The 22166-nt window shown below is 42.7% G+C and overlaps 1 protein-coding gene across 8 annotated transcripts in view; it reads left to right on the forward strand.

The window, feature by feature from the left end:
- The window catches only part of CUNH20orf173 (chromosome unknown C20orf173 homolog), a 30642-nt gene that overhangs the window by 4653 nt on the left and 3823 nt on the right, over nucleotides 1–22166 (forward strand). For 3 of the 8 annotated variants that reach the window (XR_005782036.1, XR_005782040.1, XR_005782039.1), the window contains exons 2-6: nucleotides 393–567; nucleotides 1453–1660; nucleotides 13846–14055; nucleotides 19137–19522; nucleotides 19623–19742. Coding sequence is in view for 1 of the 8 variants with exons in the window: in XM_040447224.1 (XP_040303158.1) it covers nucleotides 137–312; nucleotides 393–567; nucleotides 1453–1509 (408 nt within the window). In the remaining 7 variants the exon portion in view is untranslated. Of the gene's footprint in view, nucleotides 1–133; nucleotides 313–392; nucleotides 568–1452; nucleotides 1752–13845; nucleotides 14056–19136; nucleotides 19523–19622; nucleotides 19743–22166 lie in introns of those variants that run through there. The other 5 variants (XR_005782038.1, XR_005782037.1, XR_005782035.1 and 2 more) reach the window with 3 other exon arrangements.

Genomic DNA, 22166 nt, shown 5'->3' on the forward strand with positions numbered 1-22166 from the left:
CCATACTTCTCATCTTCACAACCTCAACCCCTGACCGCCAGTTCTGGGATCTCACCCTCCGGATCTGCTTTCTTTCCACTAGAGCTGATACCCAGGTCCCAACCCCCAATCTCCTCCCTTCTGCTGTTTCTAGGACATGAACTCAGCAAGTGGTTTTGGCAAAATGTGGAAAAAGGTGTTCAAGGGGATTCCCAGACTCTCAGTGAGCCATTTCCATTTCTACTGTGGGACTTGTACTTTGGTGGGGAACTCCAAGATCCTGCGGGCCTCCGGCCTTGGCAACAATATCAACCAGTGGACCCTAGCCTTCGGGTGTGTGCTGGGGAGAGGGCAGGACGTGGGAAGGTCAAGGGTGTCCTCAGAGTTCTGGCAGTTCCTGCTCTCTTTTCCAGAATGAACCAGGGCCCTGTCCAGAGCATTGAAAAGGTGGGGAACCAAACCATAGGATGCTTCATCTATCCTGGGAATGCCAGCAGCCAGGGCTCTTGGAGACAGCTGCTGCTTCTGCTGCTGCTGCTGCTGCAGCTTTCTGGTCTGGTGTGGACTTCAGATGCTCCAAGTGAGGAGGTGATGGTCTGGGACTCCAAATGTTCTTAGTTTGGGGATGAGGGGAGGTCATTGCAGGGGAGGACAGAGGAGCTCCAGGGACACCCTCTGCTGGCTAATTAGGGACATCTGCAGAATCTCCCCAGGTCTCAGCCTGCTGAACCTCCCCCCACTTCCTCATTCTCTTAGATTTTGGAAGGTGGTCCAGTTCCCTAATGGAATGGAAGACTGCAAAGACCCAGTAAGGGTATGGGAGGGAGTAAGATGTGGCTGTGGGGTGCTGTGGGAAGGGGTCCAGTTCAGCCCCCTCTCCCTTTTTTCCCCACCTCCTGGTGATCAGCCCCACCTTCCTTAGGTATAACAAAGGCAGCTGGCTGGATGACCAGGGCCAGTATGCCTTCCTGGGGGTCATGGCTCTGTCTGTGCCTTGCGCATCTGTGACCAGGTTAGGAAAGCGTCTTGTCCATTTCTCACACAAGACTTCTCTCCTCCATACCTTCAGCATAGAGTCTAAAAATTTCTACCTGGCTTTCAAGATTGTGTATAATCTGACCCCTCCCCTCCCTTCTTCTCTCCCAGGCTCACACAATGGGCTTCTTGGTGTTCCCCGAATACCAGCTGCCTTCTGCCTTTTCACACACTGCTGCCTTTTCCTGGGATACCCTTCTCTTGTGTCCCTGGGGAATCCTCTCTTCCTCCAATATGATGAGGAGCAGCTAGTTGATACTCTGTTTTCTGGGCTCAGGGGACCCCTCTGTGTGTTCAGAGTGTGTCTTCCCTGGAGAATATGAGCTCTGTTCTCCCAGCTCCAGGAGGCAGTCTTTCACACTTGATGTTGAATGAGGGGAGCTGGGACAAAGACAGGATTCAGCTTACTGACACATACATTCCTCTCTCATTCACCAGGATGCCTACTTTGGATTTGGATCAGAAAAGCAAAGAAAGGGGTGTGATGACTGTTAATCAGACCAATGATTACAAGGAGATTTTGTCCATACAGAGCATGGAAGCAGAAATGGAAGTCAGCTACAGTGTGTTGGGCAAGCTCACTGTCCACACGTGACACCCTGCAGAGTTCATGCAAGTCCTAGTCCTTTGGACCTCAACAAAGCAGGTTGTTGGGATGACAGCAGCAGCAGCGGGGGTAACAGGCAAAAAGAAATTATATGGAGACCAGTCTGGTGCTGAATAAAATTCTGGTCGTATCTGTTGCCTACAAGGACAATGTCAGGGAAGGATATCTTGATATCCAGATCTCAGGGGCAATATTTTCCTTAATTTTTGTCTGATCCCATGTCATGCGAGGTGGTGTACATTTAGACCCAAGCTCACACAAAGTGCAAGGCCAGACTGAGTTCTTGGGGGAGGCTCTTTTCCTACCTGATGAAGAGATAAGGCTTAGTGTTTCATCCTATGCTGGGGGTGGGTTTTTTCTTTTTTAATTTTCTTTTTTATTTTTTAAAATTTATATCCAAATTAGTTAGCATATAGTGCAACAATGATTTCAGGAGTAGATTCCTTAGTGACCCTTACCCATTTAGCCCATCCCCCCTCCCACAACCCTTCCAGTAACCCATCATATTTATGAGTCTCTTCTGTTTTGTCCCCCTCCCTGTTTTTATATTATTTTTGTTTCCCTTCCCTTATGTTCATCTGTTTTGTCTTTTAAAGTCCTCATATGAGTGAAGTCATATGATACTTGTCTTTCTCTAATATTTTTTTTTTCAACGTTTATTTATTTTTGGGACAGAGAGAGACAGAGCATGAACGGGGCAGGGGCAGAGAGAGAGGGAGACACAGAATCGGAAACAGGCTCCAGGCTCCGAGCCATCAGCCCAGAGCCTGACGCGGGGCTCGAACTCACGGACCGCGAGATCGTGACCTGGCTGAAGTCGGACGCTTAACCGACTGTGCCACCCAGGCGCCCCTGTCTTTCTCTAATTCCACTTAGCATAATACCCTCCAGTTCCATCCACGTAGTTGCAAATGGCAAGATTTCATTCTTTTTGATTGCCAAGTAATACTCCATTGTGTGTGTGTGTGTGTGTGTGTGTGTGTGTGTGTGTGTGTGTGTGTGTATACCACATCTTCTTTATGCATTCATCCATCGATGGACATTTGGGCTCTTTCCATACTTTGGCTATTGTTGATAGTGCTGCTATAAACATGGGGGTGCATGTGTCCCTTTGAAACAGCACACCTGTATCCCGTGGATAAATGCCTAGTAGTGCAATTGCTGGGTTGTAGGGTAGTTCTATTTTTAGTTTTTTGAGGAAACTCCATACTGTTTTCCAGAGTGGCTGCATTCTCACCAACAATGCAAAAGAGATCCTTTTTCTCCGCATCCTCACCAACATCTGTTGTTGCCTGAGTTGTTAATGTGAGCCATTCTGACAGGTGTAAGGTGGTATATCATTGTGGTTTTGATTTGTATTTCCTGGATGATGAGTGATGTTGAGCATTTTTTCATGTGTCGGTTGGCCATCTGGATGTCTTCTTTGGAGAAGTGTCTATTCATGTCTTTTGCCCATTTCTTCACTGGATTATTTGTTTTTTTGGGTGTTGAATTTGATAAGTTCTTTATAGATTTTGGATACTAACCCTTTATCTGATATGTCATTTGCAAATCTCTTCTCCCATTCTGTCGGTTGCCTTTTAGTTTTGCTGATTGTTTCCTTCACCGTGCAGAAGGTTTTCTTTTGATGAGGTCCCAGTAGTTCATTTTTGCTTTTGTTTCCCTTGCCTCCGGAGACGTGTTGAGTAAGTTGCTGCGGCCAAGATCAAAGAGGTTTTTGCCTGCTTTCTCCTCGAGGATTTTGATGGCTTCCTGTATTACATTTAGGTCTTTCATCCATTTTGAGTTTATTTTTGTGTATGGTATAAGAAAGTGGTCCAGGTTCATTCTTCTGCATGTTGCTGTCCAGTTTTCCCAGCACTACTTGCTGAAGAGACTGTCTTTATTTAATTGGATATTCTTTCCTGCTTTGTCAAAGATTAGTTGGCCATACATTTTTGGGTCCATTTCTGGGTTCTCTATTCTGTTCCATTGATCTGAGTGTCTGTTCTTGTGCCAGTACCATACTGTCTTGATGATTACAGCTTTGTAGTATGGCTTGAAGTCTGGGATTGTGATGCTTCCTGCTTTGGTTTTCTTTTTCAAGATCGCTTTGGCTATTCGGGGTCTTTTCTGGTTCCATACAAATTTTAGGATTATTTGTTCTAGCTCTGTGAAGAATGCTGGTGTTACTTCGATAGGGATTGCATTGAATATGTAGATTGCTTTGGGTAGTATCAAAATTTTAACAATATTAGTTCTTCCTATCCAGAAGCATGGAATCTTTTTCCATTTTTTTCTTCAAATTTTTTCATAAGCTTTCTATAGTTTTCAGTGTATAGATTTTTCACCTCTTTGGTTAGATTTATTCCTAGGTATTTTATGGTTTTTTGTGCAACTGTAAATGGGATCGATTCCTTGATTTCTCTTTCTGTCACTTCATTGTTGGTGTATAGGAATGCAACCGATTTCTGTGCATTGATTTTATATCCTACAACTTTGCTGAATTCATGAATCAATTCTAGCAGTTTTTTGGTGTAATCTTTTGGGTTTTCCATGTAGAGTATCATGTCACGTGTGAAGAGTGAAAGTTTGACTTCCTCCTGGCTGATTTGGATGCCTTTTATTTCTTTGTGTTGTCTGATTACAGAGGCTAAGACTTCCAATACTATGTTGAGTAGCAGTGGCGAGAGTGGACATCCCTGTCTTGTTCCTGACCTTAGGGGGAAAGCTCTCAGTTTTTCCCCATTGAGGGTGATATTAGCATTGGGTTGTTCATATATGGCTTTTATATTCTCGAGGTATGCTCCTTCTATCCCTACTTTCTTGAGGTTTTTTTTTTTTATCAAGAAAGGATGCTGTATTTTGTCAAATGCTTTCTCTGCATCTATTGAGAGGATGATATAGCTCTTGTCCTTTCTTTTATTGATGTGATGAATCATGTTAATTGTTTTGCGGATATTGAACTAGCCCTGCATCCCAGGTATAAATCCCGCTTTGTCGTGGTGAATAATTTTTTTTTTAATTTTTTTTCAACGTATTTATTTATTTTGGGGACAGAGAGAGACAGAGCATGAGCGGGGGAGGGGCAGAGAGAGAGGGAGACACAGAATCGGAAACAGGCTCCAGGCTCCGAGCCATCAGCCCAGAGCCTGTCGTGGTGAATAATTTTTTTAATGTATTGTTGGATCCGGTTGGCTAATATCTTGTTGAGGATTTTTGCATCCATGTTCATCAGGGAAATTGGTCTATAGTTCTCCTTTTTAGTGGGATCTCTGTCTGGTTTTGGAATCAAGGTAGTGCTGGCTTCATAGAAAGAGTTTGGAAGTTTTCCTTCTGTTTCTATTTTTTGGAACAGTTTTAAGAGAATAGGTGATAACTCTTCCTTAAATGTTTGGTAGAATTCCCCTGGAAAGCCATCTGACCCTGGACTCTTGTTTTTTGGCAGATTTTTGATTACTAATTCAATTTCCTTACTGGTTATGGGTCTGTTCAAATTTTCTATTTCTTTCTGTTTCAGTTTTGGTAGTGTATGTGTTTCTAGAAATTTGTCCATTTCTTCCAGATTACCCATTTTATTGGCATATAATTGCTCATAATATTCTTTTACTATTGTTTTTATTTCTATTGTGTTGGTTGTGACCTCTCCTCTTTCATTCTTGATTTTATTTACTTGGGTTCTTTCTTTTTTCTTTTTGATCAAACTGGCTAGTGGCTTATCAATTTGGTTAATTCTTTCAAAGAACCAGCTTCTGGTTTCATTGATCTCTTCTACTGTGTTTTTTTTTTTTTTTGGTTTTGATAGCATTAATTTCTGCTCTAATCTTTATTATTTCCTGTGTTCTGCTGGTTTTCGGTTTTATTTGCTGTTCTTTTTCTAGCTCCTTAAGGTGTCAGGTTAGGTTGTGTATCTGAGATCTTTCTTCCTTCTTTAGGAAGGCCTGGATTGCTATATACTTTCCTCTTATAACTGCCTTTGCTGCGTCCCAGAGGTTTTGGGTGGTGGTGGTATCATTTTCATTGACTTCCATATACTTTTTAATTTCCTCTTTAACTGCTTGGTTAGCCCATTCATTCTTTAGTAGGATGTTCTTCAGTCTCCAAGTATTTGTTACCTTTCCACAATTTTTCTTGTGGCTGATTTCGAGTTTCATAGCGTTGTGGTCTGAAAATATGCATGGTATGATCTCGATCTTTTTGTACTTACTTAGGGCTTTGTGTCCTAGTATATGGTCTATTCTGGAGAATGGCCCATGTGCCCTGGACACCCATCCTCTGTGTTCAGCTATCGTCCACTCCCTGCTTTTTCACTCTCCGTGACCAGGCCCAGGCAGTACTTCTCTAACGAGTTTTGTCTCAGATGTGGCTGTTTTTCCTGGCCCCTTATTTCCGAAGGACTGCGGCTTTGACCCGTTCTGCCCCTCTGTGGGAGGGTCTCACCGAGCAATGGCCGAATGAGCAATGGCGGAATGTCGGCTGCATCCAGGAACGCTTGCTGGACCCTGCTGCTGCCGGTGCCTGGAGACTGCAGCCAGGTGCCAGCCCGCCCCAGAAAAAGCTTGTGAGACAGTGTAGCAGCATTTCAGGGATTATGGAAAATCACAACACACATCTGGTACCTGGCTTCACCCTTGCCAACCTTGCCCGAGCACCAGCAAATGTGGCCGTCTTCTGGAGTCTGCTGGGACCAGGTGGCTTCAACAGTCTTTATCAAATGTCCTTCCAGCAGTGGAACCACTTTTCCCCGTGTGGCTCAAGAACCTCCCGGACCCCACTCTGCTCCTGGGGATTTGCCCTTCCCAATGCCAGGTATCGAGCTGCGGGTTGCAGCCTTTGTGCTCCCCTTGTTTACAGTCTTAATGGAATTTAAACCCTCCCCTTTCTCCTTTATCCCTTTTTGGTTTAGTCCCTGTGGCTATTTCCAATTTTCCACTTTGTCTCCAGCTGCTTTTGGGGAGGGGTGCTTTCCCCGTATTCTCCACCCTGCTCCCCAGTCTCAGTCGTCTCTCCGCCCACAAAAGTGGTTCCCTACCCTCCGCTGCTTCTCGCTCTCCAAATTTACCATTCCGCGCCGCATACCTGCTGAATTCTGTGGCTCAGGTTGTGCAGATTGTTGTGTTAATCCTCCAATCAGTTTTCTAGGTGTGTAGGATGGTTTAGTGTTGGTCTGGCTGTATTTCATGGACGTGAGACACACAAAAAATTTCCATGCTGTTCCACCATCTTGGCTCCTCCTCTTTCTATACCACATCTTCTTTACCCATTTATCCATCGATGAACATTTGGGCTCTTTCCATACTTTGGCCATTGTTGATAGTGCTGCTGTAAACATGGGGGTGCATGTGTCCCTTTGAAACAGCACACCTGTATCCCGTGGATAAATGCCTAGTAGTACAATTGCTGGGTCGTAGGGTAGCTCTATTTTTAGTTTTTTGAGGAACCTCCATACTGTTTTCCAGAGTGGCTGCACCAGCTTGCATTCCCAAGTTGGGGGGGAGGGTGGTGGTTTCTAGCTTAGCTTTTTGCTGAAGGTTCAGCTCCATGTGGCTCCCAATGTTTTGTAGGGGCCCCCATTCCTTCTCTGCCTCCCCTGGGCTCAAGGTCCTCTGCCCACACAGGCATTTACCTCCTAAATTCCTGGGCTCCTCAGGCAGCGCAAGCACTCTCTGTACTGTTTTTCAGTTCTTTTTTCATCTGGAGACTTCCAAATATTTTTTGTTTGACCTCTGCTCTGCATTTAAAATAGTTTTTACTAGGGGCATCTGGGTGGCCTAGTCGGTTAAGCACCCAACTTCGGCCCAGGTCATGATCTTGTGGTTCATGAGTTTGAGCCCAGCGTCTGGCTCTGTGCTGACAGCTCAGAGCTTGGAGCCTGCTTCAGTTTCTATCTCCTTCTCTCTCTGCCCCTCTCCAACTTGTACTCTGTCTCTGTCTCTCTCTCCAAAATAAATAAAACATAAAAAATTTAGAAAACAAAAAAGTTTTTATTAAAACAATATGTATGTTCATAAAATTTTCAACGAATTCACGAAGGATACACAAGACTAATTAGGAATGGTGGTTGTGTCTGGGGATAGAAGTTATCTCTGGAGAATAAGCGGGGAATAAGGTGGGGATGGATTCTTTCCTTTCACTTACTTTCTGTACCTTTTGGACTGTATACCACAGACCCATCTTACACATTAAAAAATGAATACAACTAAAAAAATGTAATACTGTATTTTGACCGGCAGTTCTGGATTTCTGTAGCAGGAGAGCTTTCAGGTTATGTTTTGCTAGAACTGGAGCCCAAACTAAGTCTTCATCGCTGTCCTGCAGTGACATGAGCGTGGTGAGTATGTGATACGGCCAGCGAGCTCCTGCGCAGCAGCTCATTGCCTTCCTGCTGTGGAAAACAGTTTGGCAGTTCCCCAGAAAGTTGAACATAGAATTACCATATTCACCAGCAGTTCTACTTTTCCACGGATACCCAAGAGAAACAGAAACATATGTTCACACAGACACGTGTACACAAATGTTTATCAGCAGCATTATTTACAATAGTTGAAAAAGGTGGAAACAACCCAAATGACTATTGGTGGGTGAATGGATAAACGAATGTATGTGCATACAATGTGATATTTATTATTCAGCCATCAAAAGGAGCCAAGTACTGGGGCTCCTGGGTGGCTTAGTCAGTTAAGCGTCTGACTCTTGATTTCAGCTCAGGTCATGATCTCACGGTTCATGGGACTGAGCCCCACGTTGGACTCCACGCTGTCAGTTTGGGATTCTCTCTCTCCCTTTGTCTCTGCCCCTCTCTGATGTGTATGCGCACACTCACTGTCTTTCAAAATAAATAAACTTAAAAAGAGGTAAAGTATTAATACGTGCTACATCTTAGAAGAACCTCAAAAACATTAAGCTAAATGAAAGAAGCCATACGCAAAAGATCACATTTTGTATGATACCTTTTATATGATATATCTGGAACAGGAAAATCCATAGAAACAGAAAAATCAATGGTAACCAGAGGCTGGGGACAGGAGAGAGTAGTAAGTGATTATTTAATGGGTACAGAGTGTTTGTATGGGGTGTTGAAAAAGTCTTGTAAGTAGAGAGAGCTGGTGGCTACGTAACATTGTGAATAAATGCCACTGAATTGTACTCTTAAATGGTTCATTGTGTTATGTATGTTCATTGTATGTTATGTGACTTTCACCTCAACAAAAAAAGCAGTTGCACAAAAGTGCATATAGTGTGATTGCATATACAATGTTCGAAAACATACAAAATTAAATAATGTTTAGATACACATAAATATTGTAAAAAGAAAAAGCCAAGGGAATGATAAATACAAAATTCTCCATAGTGTTAACATCTGTCAAGGAAGAAGGAACACCAAGGGCCTTCAATGATATTTATGATGTTATATTCATTAAGATAGGTACGTGGGAGGGGCGTAGCTTAGTCGGTTAAGGGTCTGACTTCAACTCAGGTCATGATCTTGGGGTCTATGAGTTCAAGCTCCGCCTCAGGCCTCAGGGCCTGGAGCTTGCTTAGATTTCTGTGTCTCCCTCTTTGCCTCTCTGCCCCTTGCCCAGATTCTCTGTCTCTCTCCATCTCTCAAAAATGAAAAACGCTAAAAAATATAAAAATTAAAAAAAAGATAGGTATATGGGTATTTTTCTTGTTATATTCTTTTATATGTATTTAATATTTTAATACAATTTGAAGACATACTAAGTGAAATAAAGCACACACAAAAAGACAAATACTGTATGATTCCTCTTACACGAAGTATCTAGAGTAGTTAAATTCATAGGAACAGAAAGTATAATGGTGGTTTCCAGGGGCTGGTGGGGGAGGTGGGAATGGGAAATTATTGTTCAATTTTGAAAGATGAATAAGTTCTGGAGATCTCTTTCTTTTTTTTTTTTTTTTTTTTTTTTTAATTTTTTTTCAACGTTTATTTATTTTTGGGACAGAGAGAGACAGAGCATGAACGGGGGAGGAGCAGAGAGAGAGGGAGACACAGAATTGTAAACAGGCTCCAGACTCTGAGCCATCAGCCCAGAGCCTGACGCGGGGCTCGAACTCACGGACCGCGAGATCGTGACCTGGCTGAAGTTGGACGCTTAACCGACTGCGCCACCCAGGCGCCCCTGGAGATCTCTTTCAAAATGTAAATATACTGAACTGCACACTTAAAAATGGTTTAGACGGTAAATTTTATGTTATATAGTTTTTACCATAACAAAAAAATTATAGTAATTAGAATTTTTTTTAATGTTTATTTTTGAGAGAGACAGAGACAGAATGTGAGTGGGTTGGGGCAGAGAGAGAGCAAGGCACAGAATCTGAAGCAGGCCCCAGGCTCTGAGCTGTCAGCACAAAGCCTGACGCAGGGCTTGATCTCACGAGCTGTGAGATCATGACCTGAGCCGAAGTCAGGCGCTCAACCAACTGAGCCACCCAGGTGCCCCAGTAATTAGAATTTAATTTTAGATGTGTGGAAGAACTGCTGACAAGTTCAGATATGCATGAACTCACTAAGGAAAGTTGCATGCGAGGCTAATAGCTTTCTAGCTATAATACTAGCCTTTTGTCAAAGGCAATACAGGCAAATAGAAATAAGCGGGACCACATCAAACTAAAAAGCTTCTGCACAGCAAAGGAAATCAACAAAATGAAAAGGGAAACTACAGAATAGGAGAAAATATTTGCAAATCATGTATCTGATAAGGTGTTAATATCCAAAATATATAAAGAACTCCTACAACTCAATAGCAAAAAAATGAACAATCCAATTGAAAAATGGGCATAGAAACTAAATAGACAGTGTTCTAAAGAAGACCTACAAAGTGCCAACAGGTACATAAAAATGCTCAGCATCACTCATCATCAGGGAAATGCAAATCAAAACTATAGTGAACAGGGTGCCTGACTGAGTCAGTGGAGCATGGGACTCTTGATCTCAGGCTGTGAGTATGATTTCCACGATGGGCATAGAGCCTACTTAAAAATTAAATAAATAAAATCTTAAAAAATACACACACAGAAAGATATCACCTCACACCTGTCAGAATAACTCTTTGGGGCGCCCAGGTGGCTCAGTCTGTTGGGCGTCTGACTCTTGATTTTGGCTCAGGTCATGATCCCAGGGTCGTGGGATCCAGCCTCATGTTGGGCTCCATGCTGGGCATGGAGAGGTTCTCTCTCTCTCGCTCTCTGCCCTCTGCCCCTCTCTCCTGCTTCCGCTCTGTCAAATAAAAAAAAAAAATTAAATGAAAGGGAGGAGGACTTAAAGAGAATGGTTATCATAAAAAAGACAAGCTAACAAGTGTTGGCAAGGCTACAGAGAAAAGAGAACTCTTGTACTCTGTTGGTAGCAATGTAAATTGGTGCAGCTGCTGTGGAAAACAGTATGGGGTTTCCTCAAAAGTTGAAAATAGAACTACCTTATAATCTAGAAATTCCACTATGGGTATATATCCAGAGGAAAAACAGGACCTCAAAGAGATATCTGCACCTCCACATTTACTGCAGCATTATTTACAATTGCCAAGACATTGAGACAACCTAAGAGTCCATCAATGGATGAATAAAGAAAATATTATATATATATATATGATATATATATATAATATATATATAACATATATATGTACATCTGTACATATCTGTATATCTGTATATCTATAACTATATCTATCTAACTATATCTAACTATCTATCTAAAATTTAGCCACAAAAGAAGGAAATCCTGCCATTTGCAACAACATGGATAGACTTTGAGGGCATTATCCTAAGTGAAATAATTCAGACAGAGAAAGATAAATATCGCATGATCTCACTTATACGTGGAGACTAAAAACACCAAACTCATAGAAATAGAGAGCAGATTGGTGGTTATCAGAAGTGAGTGATGGGGTGGGGGAAATGGGTAAAGGTGGTCAAAAGGCACAAACTTCCAGTTATAAATTCTGGGGATATAATGTACAACATGGTAACTATAGTTAACAGTATGATATTGTATATTTGAATCTAAGAAAGTAGATCTTGAAAGTCTTCATCCCAAGAAAAAAAAATTCTAACTATGTGAGGTGATGGATGTTAACTAAACTTATTGTGGCAACTATTTCACAATATAAACATATTAAATCATTTTGTTGAATACCTTAAGCTAATACAACGTTATATGACAATTATATCAATGAAACTGGAAAAAGATGAAATAGAAAAAATTTCATTGAGATAAAAAGCAGAATATATTCATATACAGAGTAGGGTCTTTTTATAGATTTTTAAATTTTTTAACTAATCTCTACATGCAATGTAGGACTTGAACTCACACCCCCAAGATCGAGTCACATGCTCCACTGACTGAGCCAGCAGGGCACCCTCAAAGTAGTTTTAATCTTACAGATAAGCATTAAGATTTTAAAAAGCAGCCTAATGTTTTTGAAGGAAAATCAGGCAGAGACTGAAAAAAACAACCCTTAGAATGGTTAATTTTTCAGAAAAATGTAACAATATCCTCACGTGTCAAAAGCTTAAATTTGAGGGCTCCTGGGTGGTTCATTCAGTTAGGCACCTGACTCTTGATCTCTGCTCAGGTCTTGATCTCAGGGTCATGAGTTTGGGCCCTGCATCGGGACCTGTGTCAGGACGCACATCAGGCCCCTGTGCTGGGGCCTTAAAAAAAAAACCTTAAATTTGGTGAAACTAATTCAACTGGAGGTTAAAAAAACAAATAAATCTTGGAGAAACACTCAGAAGTCACCAGCTAGCAAGTTTGATCTGGTATTCTGAACAAGAACTGATGCTGAGAGTAGACATACAGTAAGGTGAATGTGGAAACAGAGATAGTAATGCAGCAGAGATAGGCTTGATGTTAAGCAAACTCATCTGTTATTCCCGAGAAAACACAAGACTATGTTTTCCCTGTTGTCTTGTACTTAGTATGGCAATGTAATTGATTTCTGTTCAGTGTATGCATACATATATCTTGTGTGCTACTTCTGTGCCTGGTCTAAATAGTCTCCCTTCCACTTACCATTTTCTTCCTCTTCTCCTAACACCCAGCTGTGTGTGGATGCCCATGAAAATCTCAGAATCACTGTGTTGAAGATGATGGAGACTTGGTTACTGTTTTATTGAGTGCCTGGATACTTCATGAAATAGAGGCACTACCCTATTCCTATCTATTTTGAATTTGTATGAATAAGAAATAAATTTCTGTTTAGCCATTTGTAACTTGCTATCCATGACAGAAAAGTACTCTTGTCATACTATCAACAAAAAGAGGGGAGAAAAAATTAGAGGCGGAAGGATAGCTATTCCAACACACACTATGATGAGAGAGAGAGAAACAATGCCTCTTTCTACTGGAGACTAACCCAAGATAAGTGGAGTCAGGGTTCTTCCTCCCACTAATGAATGCAAAATGTGTCCTGTAGTTCCCCTTCCTGCCTCATTGAGGTGAGAGCATGGGCATGTGACCTACGTGTGTTCAATCATATGGTTCTTTCATGAACTTTGAAACTTGATGTCATGATGTGAAAGTGCAGAGTAAGAGATTATTCTCTATAGCTAGTCTGAACTGGGCAGAATGTCTGTATCCATTATGTATTATTTCATAGGAAACTTCCCTGAAGATGTAGTGACTTAAAACAACAATAATTATTTATTGCAATGATATGGATCAATAGGGCAGTTTTTCTAGTGGTCCCTTATGCAGGTGCTGATAGCTTGTGGTTTGGTTGAGGCTGCATGGTCTCCGATGGCCTCACTTGCATGTCTGTGCCCTAGCCGGGATGGCTGGGATTGCTAGGTTGCTGGGCTTCCCTCTCAACCTAATTTTTGATCCTGGACTTCTTGGTGGAGGCATTACCAGAGAATGAGATTAGGAGATGCAAGGCCTGTTAAGGCTGAGGCTATGAAGTCACACAATGTCACTTCTGCAGCATGGTATTAGTTAGATGAAGTCATAACATGACCTCAGGTTCAAGAAATGGAGAAATGGACTCCTCTTCCTCATGGAAAGACCTGAAAAGAATTTGTCGCCATGTTGAAACTACTATAGTGTCCCACAGCATCGAGAATCTGGTTGTGGTGGCAATAGTTGTGACATTCCAGGTTGGGTCATTCCTGGGGTCGTCTTTGGCTATGTCTTGCCTCAGACTGATTCTCTAGATTTCATAACTATTCTGTAAACTGTTAGATGTTTAACCAATGAGTTGTTTTTCTGCTTAAATTTTTAGCAGTTTGTTTCTGTTTCTGAGACCAAGAATTCCAACTAACACACATCACACTTCTGCCAACAGCACTGGAGTCTGGAAGATGATGGAATATGCCATCAGGCTCTGGAGCTACTTTTGCAACCTAGGATCTTTTACACCCAGCCAAACTATCAATCAAGCCTAAGGACATTGTGGTCTCCATGGCTCCCATAACAAATTAGCACAAAATAGGTAACTTTGTTTTTAAGTTCATTTATTTATTTTGAGAGGTAGGGGGGAAGAAAGAGAGAAAGAGAGAGAGAGAGAGAGAGAGAGAGAGAGAGAGAGAGAGAATCCCAAGTAGGCTCTGCACTGAGCCCAGTGTGGGGCTTGAACTCACAAAAAGCAAGATCATGACCTGAACCGAAACCAAGACTTGATGCCTAATTGACTGAGCCACCTAGGTCCCCACGAATCCTCTCTTTTATCCTTTATTTTATTTTATTTTATTTTATTTTATTTTATTTTAATTAATTAATTTTGAGAGAGAGCGAGAGCATGTGTGAGCTTAATCAGGGGAGGGGTAGAGAGAGGGAAGAGAAAGAATCCCAAGCAGGCTCCAAGTTGTCAATGCAGAGCCTTATACGGGGCTTGAACTCACAGTGAGTTCATGACCTGAGCTGAAGTCGGATGCTTAACCGACTGAGCCACCCCAGGCACCCCTAGGTAGCTTAAAACAACAGAAATTTATATTCTCTCATAGTTCTGGAAGCTAGAAGTCCAAAATTCAGGTTGGTCCCTTCTGGAGGTTCTGAGGGGGAATCTGTTCTATGGAACTCTCCCCTGTGTCTTTGGTTCCCAAATTTTCCTCATTTTATAAGGACACCAGTCATTGGATTAAGGCCAATCCTAATCCAGCATGAATTTTTTTCTAGCTCAATTACATTTGCAAATACCCTATTTCCAAATAAGGTCACATTTACAGGTACCAGGGGCCAGGACCTGAACATATTTTTTTCAGGGACACAATTCTACCCACTGTAAGCAGAATAATGGCTTTTCTAGACATGCAAGGATTCAAAACGTTTATCTTCTATATAGCCTTTCTTAGGAAATTATAATGAACAGTAAAAGGAAAGTAGTCCTAGTTCACTACTAGACTCTATAGGAAACAATATTTGTCTAGTCACAATAATGTGAACATGATAATAGAATTTGGACTTTTAGAATCTATAGTTATGGACTATATAGTTCTATATAGTTATGGACTATAGTTCTCTGCCATCCAATATGGTGGATGAGCATGTGAAATATAGCTAGTGCAAGTAAGAAATAAAAATTTTCATTAGTCTGAATTTAAAAGTGAACACATGGGGCGCCTGGGTGGCGCAGTCGGTTAAGCGTCTGACTTCAGCCAGGTCACGATCTCGCTGTCTGGGAGTTCGAGCCCCGTGTCAGGCTCTGGGCTGATGGCTCAGAGCCTGGAGCCTGTTTCTGATTCTGTGTCTCCCTCTCTCTCTGCCCCTCCCCCGTTCATGCTCTGTCTCTCTCTGTCCCAAAAATAAATAAACGTTGAAAAAAAATTTTTAAAAATAAAAAAAGTGAACACAATTCAGTTATTGGAAAACCTTTAAGTATACTGGTTATAACTTGGATATGTAAATCTACTTTTTATATTATCAAATTTTATAAAATGTATAGATCGGGGCGCCTGGGTGGCGCAGTCGGTTAAGCGTCCGACTTCAGCCAGGTCACGATCTCGCGGTCTGTGAGTTCGAGCCCCGCGTCGGGCTCTGGGCTGATGGCTCAGAGCCTGGAGCCTGTTTCTGATTCTGTGCCTCCCTTTCTCTCTGCCCCTCCCCCGTTCATGCTCTGTCTCTCTCTGTCCCAAAAATAAATAAACGTTGAAAAAAAAAATTAAAAAAAAAATGTATAGATCATGTATTTGATGAAAACTGAGTACTCAAATTTAGATATATCGTGAGTGTAAAATACAATTTGGATTTAGAAGACTTTGTTTCAGAGTGCCTGGGTGGCTCAGTCGGTTGAGTGTCCGACTTCAGATCAGGTCATGATCTTGCAGTTCACGAATTCAAGCCTCACTTCGGGCTCGCTGCTGTCAGCCTGTCAGTGCAGAGCCTGCTTGGGATTCTCTGTCCCCCTCTCTCTGCCTCTTGCCCCGCTTGCACTCTCCCAAAAATAAATATATTTTTTAAAAAAGGAGACTTAAGTTTCAAGCAAGGAGAATGCAAAATATCTCAATAATATTTTTATATTGCATACATGTTGAAATGACAATATTTAAACATTAAATATTGGTTCACATATTTCTTTGGGATAGCACCGCTAGAGACAAAGCACATGAAGCTTAATGACACAACAGAATGTAAATATTATCCTTGATGTAGAAGTTCAAAATACCAATGTTGAGATGTGTAAAGGGAAGATAATTGACAAATAGAAGTGTATGGCACAACATTCTCAGAGAGAAGGGATTCAAGAAATCTTGTCTTGTAGCTACAGAATGAGAAATAGATGTTAGGGTCCATTATATAAAATTACAAAGTAACCAAGAGGGTACTACTAAACATAATGATATGATGTATATAGCGGGTAGAGTACACATAGTATCATGATACAGTGGTATGAGCATATCGGTTTTTTTTACATTTATTTATTTTTGAGAGACAGAGAGAGACAGATCACAAGTGGGGGAGGGGCAGAGAGAGGAGGAGACAACAGAATCCGAAGCAGGCTCCAGGCTCTGAGCTAACAGCACAGAGACCGACGCAGGGCTCGAACTCACAAACCTTGAGATCATGACCTGAGTCGAAGTCAGACACTCAACCGACTGAACCACCCAGGTGCCCTCCCCCAATTTTTTTTTTTTTTTTTAATCATTTAGAAATACGGAAGCAGGGGCGCCTGGGTGGCGCAGTCGGTTAAGCGTCCGACTTCAGCCAGGTCACGATCTCGCACTCCGTGAGTTCGAGCCCCGCGTCAGGCTCTGGGTTGATGGCTCGGAGCCTGGAGCCTGTTTCCGATTCTGTGTCTCCCTCTCTCTCTGCCCCTCCCCCGTTCATGCTCTGTCTCTCTCTGTCCCAAAAATAATAAACGTTAAAAAAAATTAAAAAAAAAAAAAAAGAAATACGGAAGCAAATGTTGAAGAACAGAAGAGGATGTCTCTGGGGCGCCTGAGTGGCTCAGTCGGTTAAACGTCCGACTTCAGCTCAGGTCATGATCTCACTGTCTGTGAGTTAGAGTTCGAGCCCTGCATCCGGCTCTGTGCTGACAGCTCAGAGCCTGGAGCCTGCTTTGGATTCTGTGTCTCACTTTCTCTCTGCCCCTCCCCTGCTTACGCTCTGTCTCTCTCTGTCTCAAAAATAAATAAAACATTAAAAAAAATTAAAAAAAAAAAAAAGAGGACGCCTCTGAGGAGAGGCCTCAGGTAAAGAGGAATGAGGGCAGTTGCTTCATGTTAAAAGCCTTTGTGGACAATGTGATTTGTTTTGGTTTTGTTTTGAAAAAATTGGGGCGCCTGGGTGGCGCAGTCGGTTAAGCCTCCGACTTCAGCCAGGTCACGATCTCGCGGTCCGTGAGTTCGAGCCCCGCGTCAGGCTCTGGGCTGATGGCTCAGAGCCTGGAGCCTGTTTCCGATTCTGCCCCTCCCCCGTTCATGCTCTGTCTCTCTCTGTCCCAAAAATAAATAAACATTGAAAAAAAAAATAAATAAATAAAAAATTAAAAAAAAAAGGGTTAAATAGACCAAGTATTCATCTATCATGAATTTGTCAATATGATAAATTTTCTCTGACCCAGATGGTTCCAAATGGCCCTTCCTTTCCCTTCTCTGTCTCCTGCTCGTCTACATCAGACTTGGCACATACCCATTCCCTCCTCACCCTCTTGTTCCCTTGACACTTGACTTCCAAGCCTCCCTTGTCAGCTGGGCTCTGGGCTGAATGCCAAAGTGAAGAAGGGGGACTTGCCAATAAGCCTTCATAGTGGAGGTCACAATGTGGTGTCTGTGATGAGGTCCCTGTTATAACTGGACTGGCATGAAAGACCTCACTGGGTATCAATCTCCTCTGGGAGACCACAGAACACAGGTGTCACCTCTTCCTTCTTCTCAACCTCCACCCCAGGCCTTAGCAGATTTCCTTTTAGCATTTAGCAGGTGGCTGAGGAAGCAAGAGGTGAGGTGTTGGGACTGAGATGTGGTGTGAAGGGTTAGGGGAAGAACGGAAGCCATCAGGACAGGGGGCACTGGTCTGTTGGCCCCAGCCCCTCCTCCTTCCCAGTACCAGGTGTCAGAGCTAAACTACTGTCTGCTGGGGCACCATCGTGGATGCCAGAGATGCGGGTTCGATACTTGAAGTGGAGTCTGGTAGCTGCCTGTAGGCTTACATTGTGTCTGATAGCCTCCTTCCTGAGCCAGGAATTCAGCCAGAATGACCTCCATGAAAAGGCCAGAATACAGTCAAGGCCAGAATCCTGCCAATGCTTCAGATCTTTCAGAAAGTGTATGTGTTCATCTGAGATCTTCGAGTGCCCTGCCTGCCTCCACACACCTGGAGGATCTGACTGGTTTGATGAATGCTTCGAAAGGGCCGTTGAGCCTGTGCAGAAGTCAAAAGAGCCCATGTCCTCTGATGCTCTGATATTGTGGTTGGTCAGTACACAGTCTTGGTCTCTGTCCAGTCCCTGCTCCCAACACCATGCTCTGCCCATCTTTCCCTTCACGGTCCCAAGCTCTAATCTTCTTCCAAAGATACTGAGTCTGAGATGAGCCCCTATTCCTCCCTCCTATGCTTTTCTGAACTTCAGGGTGTCAAGTCAAAGAAAGAGTTTGAGGGGCGCCTGGGTGGCGCAGTCGGTTAAGCGTCCGACTTCAGCCAGGTCACGATCTTGTGGTCCGTGAGTTCGAGCCCCGTGTCGGGCTCTGGGCTGATGGCTCAGAGCCTGGGGCCTGTTTCCGATTCTGTGTCTCCCTCTCTCTCTGCCCCTCCCCCGTTCATGCTCTGTCTCTGTCCCAAAAATAAATAAACGTTGAAAAAAAAAATTAAAAAAAAAAAAAAAAAAGAAAGAGTTTGAGGATCAGGACCAGCAGCCAGTAGAAAAGTCTCCCAGACATGCATAGGGCTATGCAGGGCCCAGCTGCCGGACCTGTGCAGTGGTTGGAAACTCAAGGTTCCTACGGGGCTCTGGCCATGGATTTAGGATTAACCAACATGGCATGGTCCTCAGGTGGGTGCAGAGTAGGAGGTGGAGACCAGGAAAGTCAGACCAAATCCCCTTCTTCCCCCAAATCTCTACTCTGCTCTCCTTTCTAGGATGAACCAGGCCCCTGTCCAAGGCTTTGAGATGGATGTGGGGAACAAAACCACCATGCACATTATGTACACTGAGATGGCTAGCACACAGGATCCTGGCACCCCACTGCTGCTGCTTCCTCTGAATTCATCTGGTCTAAAGTGGTTTATGGAAGTGCTGCGGGAATAGAGCTTCAGAAGCCCAGGGTATGGCAGTGAGTGGAGCCATTGCAGAGGGTGACAGTGGGGACTCCAGAGGGACCCTTGCTGAATTTTGGGGCACCCTCAAGGCTTACCTAAGCTTGGGGGCTTCTGTGTCAAATGACTCTAAAATTCCCACATCCCAATCCCTTTTTAGATTTCAGATCGTCCAGGTCCCTAGTAGAAGTAACAAGAGCAAAGACAAGGTGAGGGATCCAGGAGGGTAAAGGGGGAGGAGCAGGATGATGTGGCTGTGGGCAGCCACTGGATGCCCTTCAGGTCAGCACTCTCCCTTATATTCTCTAGGTCTTGGTGATCAGCCTCAACTTTCTCCAGTATGTCCAGCATTGTTGGCTGGGGAAACACAGTTGGTTTCCATCCTTGGGGTTCGTGGGTTTGTTGTATGCCCTGCACACATGTGACCAGGTAAGACAACTTCTTCAACTCACTGACCTTCATCCTTCTGCCAAAAATGTCCATTTTCCCAGGGACTTCAGGTTGAGTCTAAAGTTCTTTGCCTGGCTTTTAAGACCCTTCATGATCTAACCACCACTACCTTCTCTCCCTAAACACACACTGTGCTTCTTGGCATTCCCCAAACACACTAGATCCCTCCTGCCTTCTCACACACTGCTGCCTCTGCCTGGAATGCCCTTCTCTTGTTTCCCTGGGGAATCCTCTTTTCCTCCAATATAATCAGGAACAACTCATTGACACTCTCTTTACTGGGCTCCGGGGTCATACTGTGTGTTCAGAGTGTGTCTTCCCTGGAGAAGGTGAGCTCTGTTCTCCTCCGAGGTCCAAAAGGAAGGCTATCACACTAGATGTTAAGTGAATATTTGCTAAAGGATGATTGGTGGGCATGGAGGCAGGACAGGATCCAGCCTGTGACCCTGTGCCCCTCTCCTGTCTTATCCTATTTCCCAGGTATCCTTATTTGGTTTTTGGGACAGACAAAGCTCATGAGGTTGTCCCATTACTGGGATGATAAATATTGGCTCAAGAGTAACATGCACAGTTTCAAAGAAGAGCGAAAGGTCATCTTTAAGCTGGAGTGTGAGGGGAAAGTTGTTGTCTACAACTGAGATGTTTTCCAGCCTGTTCAGCCCATTGGAAGCCCCAGGAGGCTGACAGGTAGTCAAGGGGACCAAGGAGTATCAGAGAGGGACTAGGGTTTCAGGTGACCCTGGATATAAATCACTCTTCTGCTAAATAAAACTGTAGCTTATTCCTCCCAATGGATTCCTGGTGGTATTAAAGCCTGCATTCTAACAGCAAATATGTCCCCATATGACATTTATATGCATATGTCACATTATATGTGTGTGTGTGTGTGTGTATATATGTGTGTGTATGTATATATACATATATATATACATATATATATATATATACAGCAAACATGTCCCCATATGACATCTATATACATATGTCACATTATATGTGTATATGTGTGTGTGTGTGTATAACCAAAAAATATAATCAAATGAAAAAGAGGAAAAAGCAAACCCTAAAGTTGAGAACAAATCAAATGGACCTAACTGCCTATCAGATTGGTAATATAAGCACCAGGGAAAAGAATTATTTCAAGTTCCTTTGGAACTCAATACACTATGTATCCTTTACAGGATATATTCTGTAGACAAAAAGAACTATAAAGAAAATTTAAACTTCACTTAGAGGGGCACCTGGGTGGCTCAGTCGGTTGGGTGTCCAACTTCAGCTTAGGTCATGATCTCATGGCTGGTGAGTTCGAGCCCCATGTCGGGCTCTGTGCTGACAACTCAGAGACTGGAGCCGCTTCAGATTCTGTGTCTCCCTCTCTCTCTGCTCCTCCCCCACTCGTGCTCTGTCTCTCTCTCTCCCAAAAATAAGCATTAAAAAAAATTTTCACTTCACTTAGCAGATTTATTATAATATTAGTATTATTTTTGAAACTATATAATGGGTATCATGGAATAAAGTAAATAAGTAATTATATTAATATTATTAGGAACCAAATACAAAGTCAAACAGGTATAGTAAAAACTCTGTGACATTAAATTCAAACGAAATATTATAAACTCAATTTTCAAATTATTTTTTATTGTGGCAAAATATACGTAAGATTTACATTTTAACCATTCTAAAGTGTATAGTTCAGTGGCGTTAAGTACATTCACATTGCTGTGCAACCCACATCACCATAAACTAACGATTTTCCAAATACATTTTCTGCTCTGTTATCTGAATGGTCTAAAAGCCATAACATATCCGTAGAAATGATCAATCCTGGAACTCAGATTTTGTTTTCTAAATACTTCTTTCCCATGAAACGATTCCAGATCTGTAGAGGAAAAGTACCAGGAAAATCTAGACATCATAGTTGGGAAGATTTCAACATTAAAAACAGCCATTGTCATGATGGAATCACAGTGAATATACAAAGAATCCTTGAGTCCATAATGATACTCAGAAATAAAAACAATTTGTTAGAGGAAACTATCAACTCGGGGGAGAGGGAGCATTTATCCTGCTGTTTTTATAGAAACAGTAGTTCAGGGTAACCAAATAGCCTCCACTAATGAGGGTGTTTGGTTGCTGGGTATACAAAGCAAATACCCACTATGTTCTACCTCCTTGGCTGCCCTCAAAGCACATACACACACTAAAATAATGCAAATATCCCTCATACAGCCAAGAGCACACGTACCCACCTCCCCAAGGGCACTGAGGTGTATGGGATGTCTAGTTTGGAGCCAGAGCCCAAGAATCCCCAAAGGTGTGAGCAGTGCTACTACCTATTACCATGTTATTCTGGATACTGGACCTATTATGACATCATAAAACATATTACAGGTATTTAGAGGA

Source organism: Herpailurus yagouaroundi, unplaced genomic scaffold (assembly GCF_014898765.1).
Source record: "Herpailurus yagouaroundi ecotype Mexico unplaced genomic scaffold, PumYag 196, whole genome shotgun sequence".
NCBI classification, from domain to species: domain Eukaryota; kingdom Metazoa; phylum Chordata; class Mammalia; order Carnivora; family Felidae; genus Herpailurus; species Herpailurus yagouaroundi.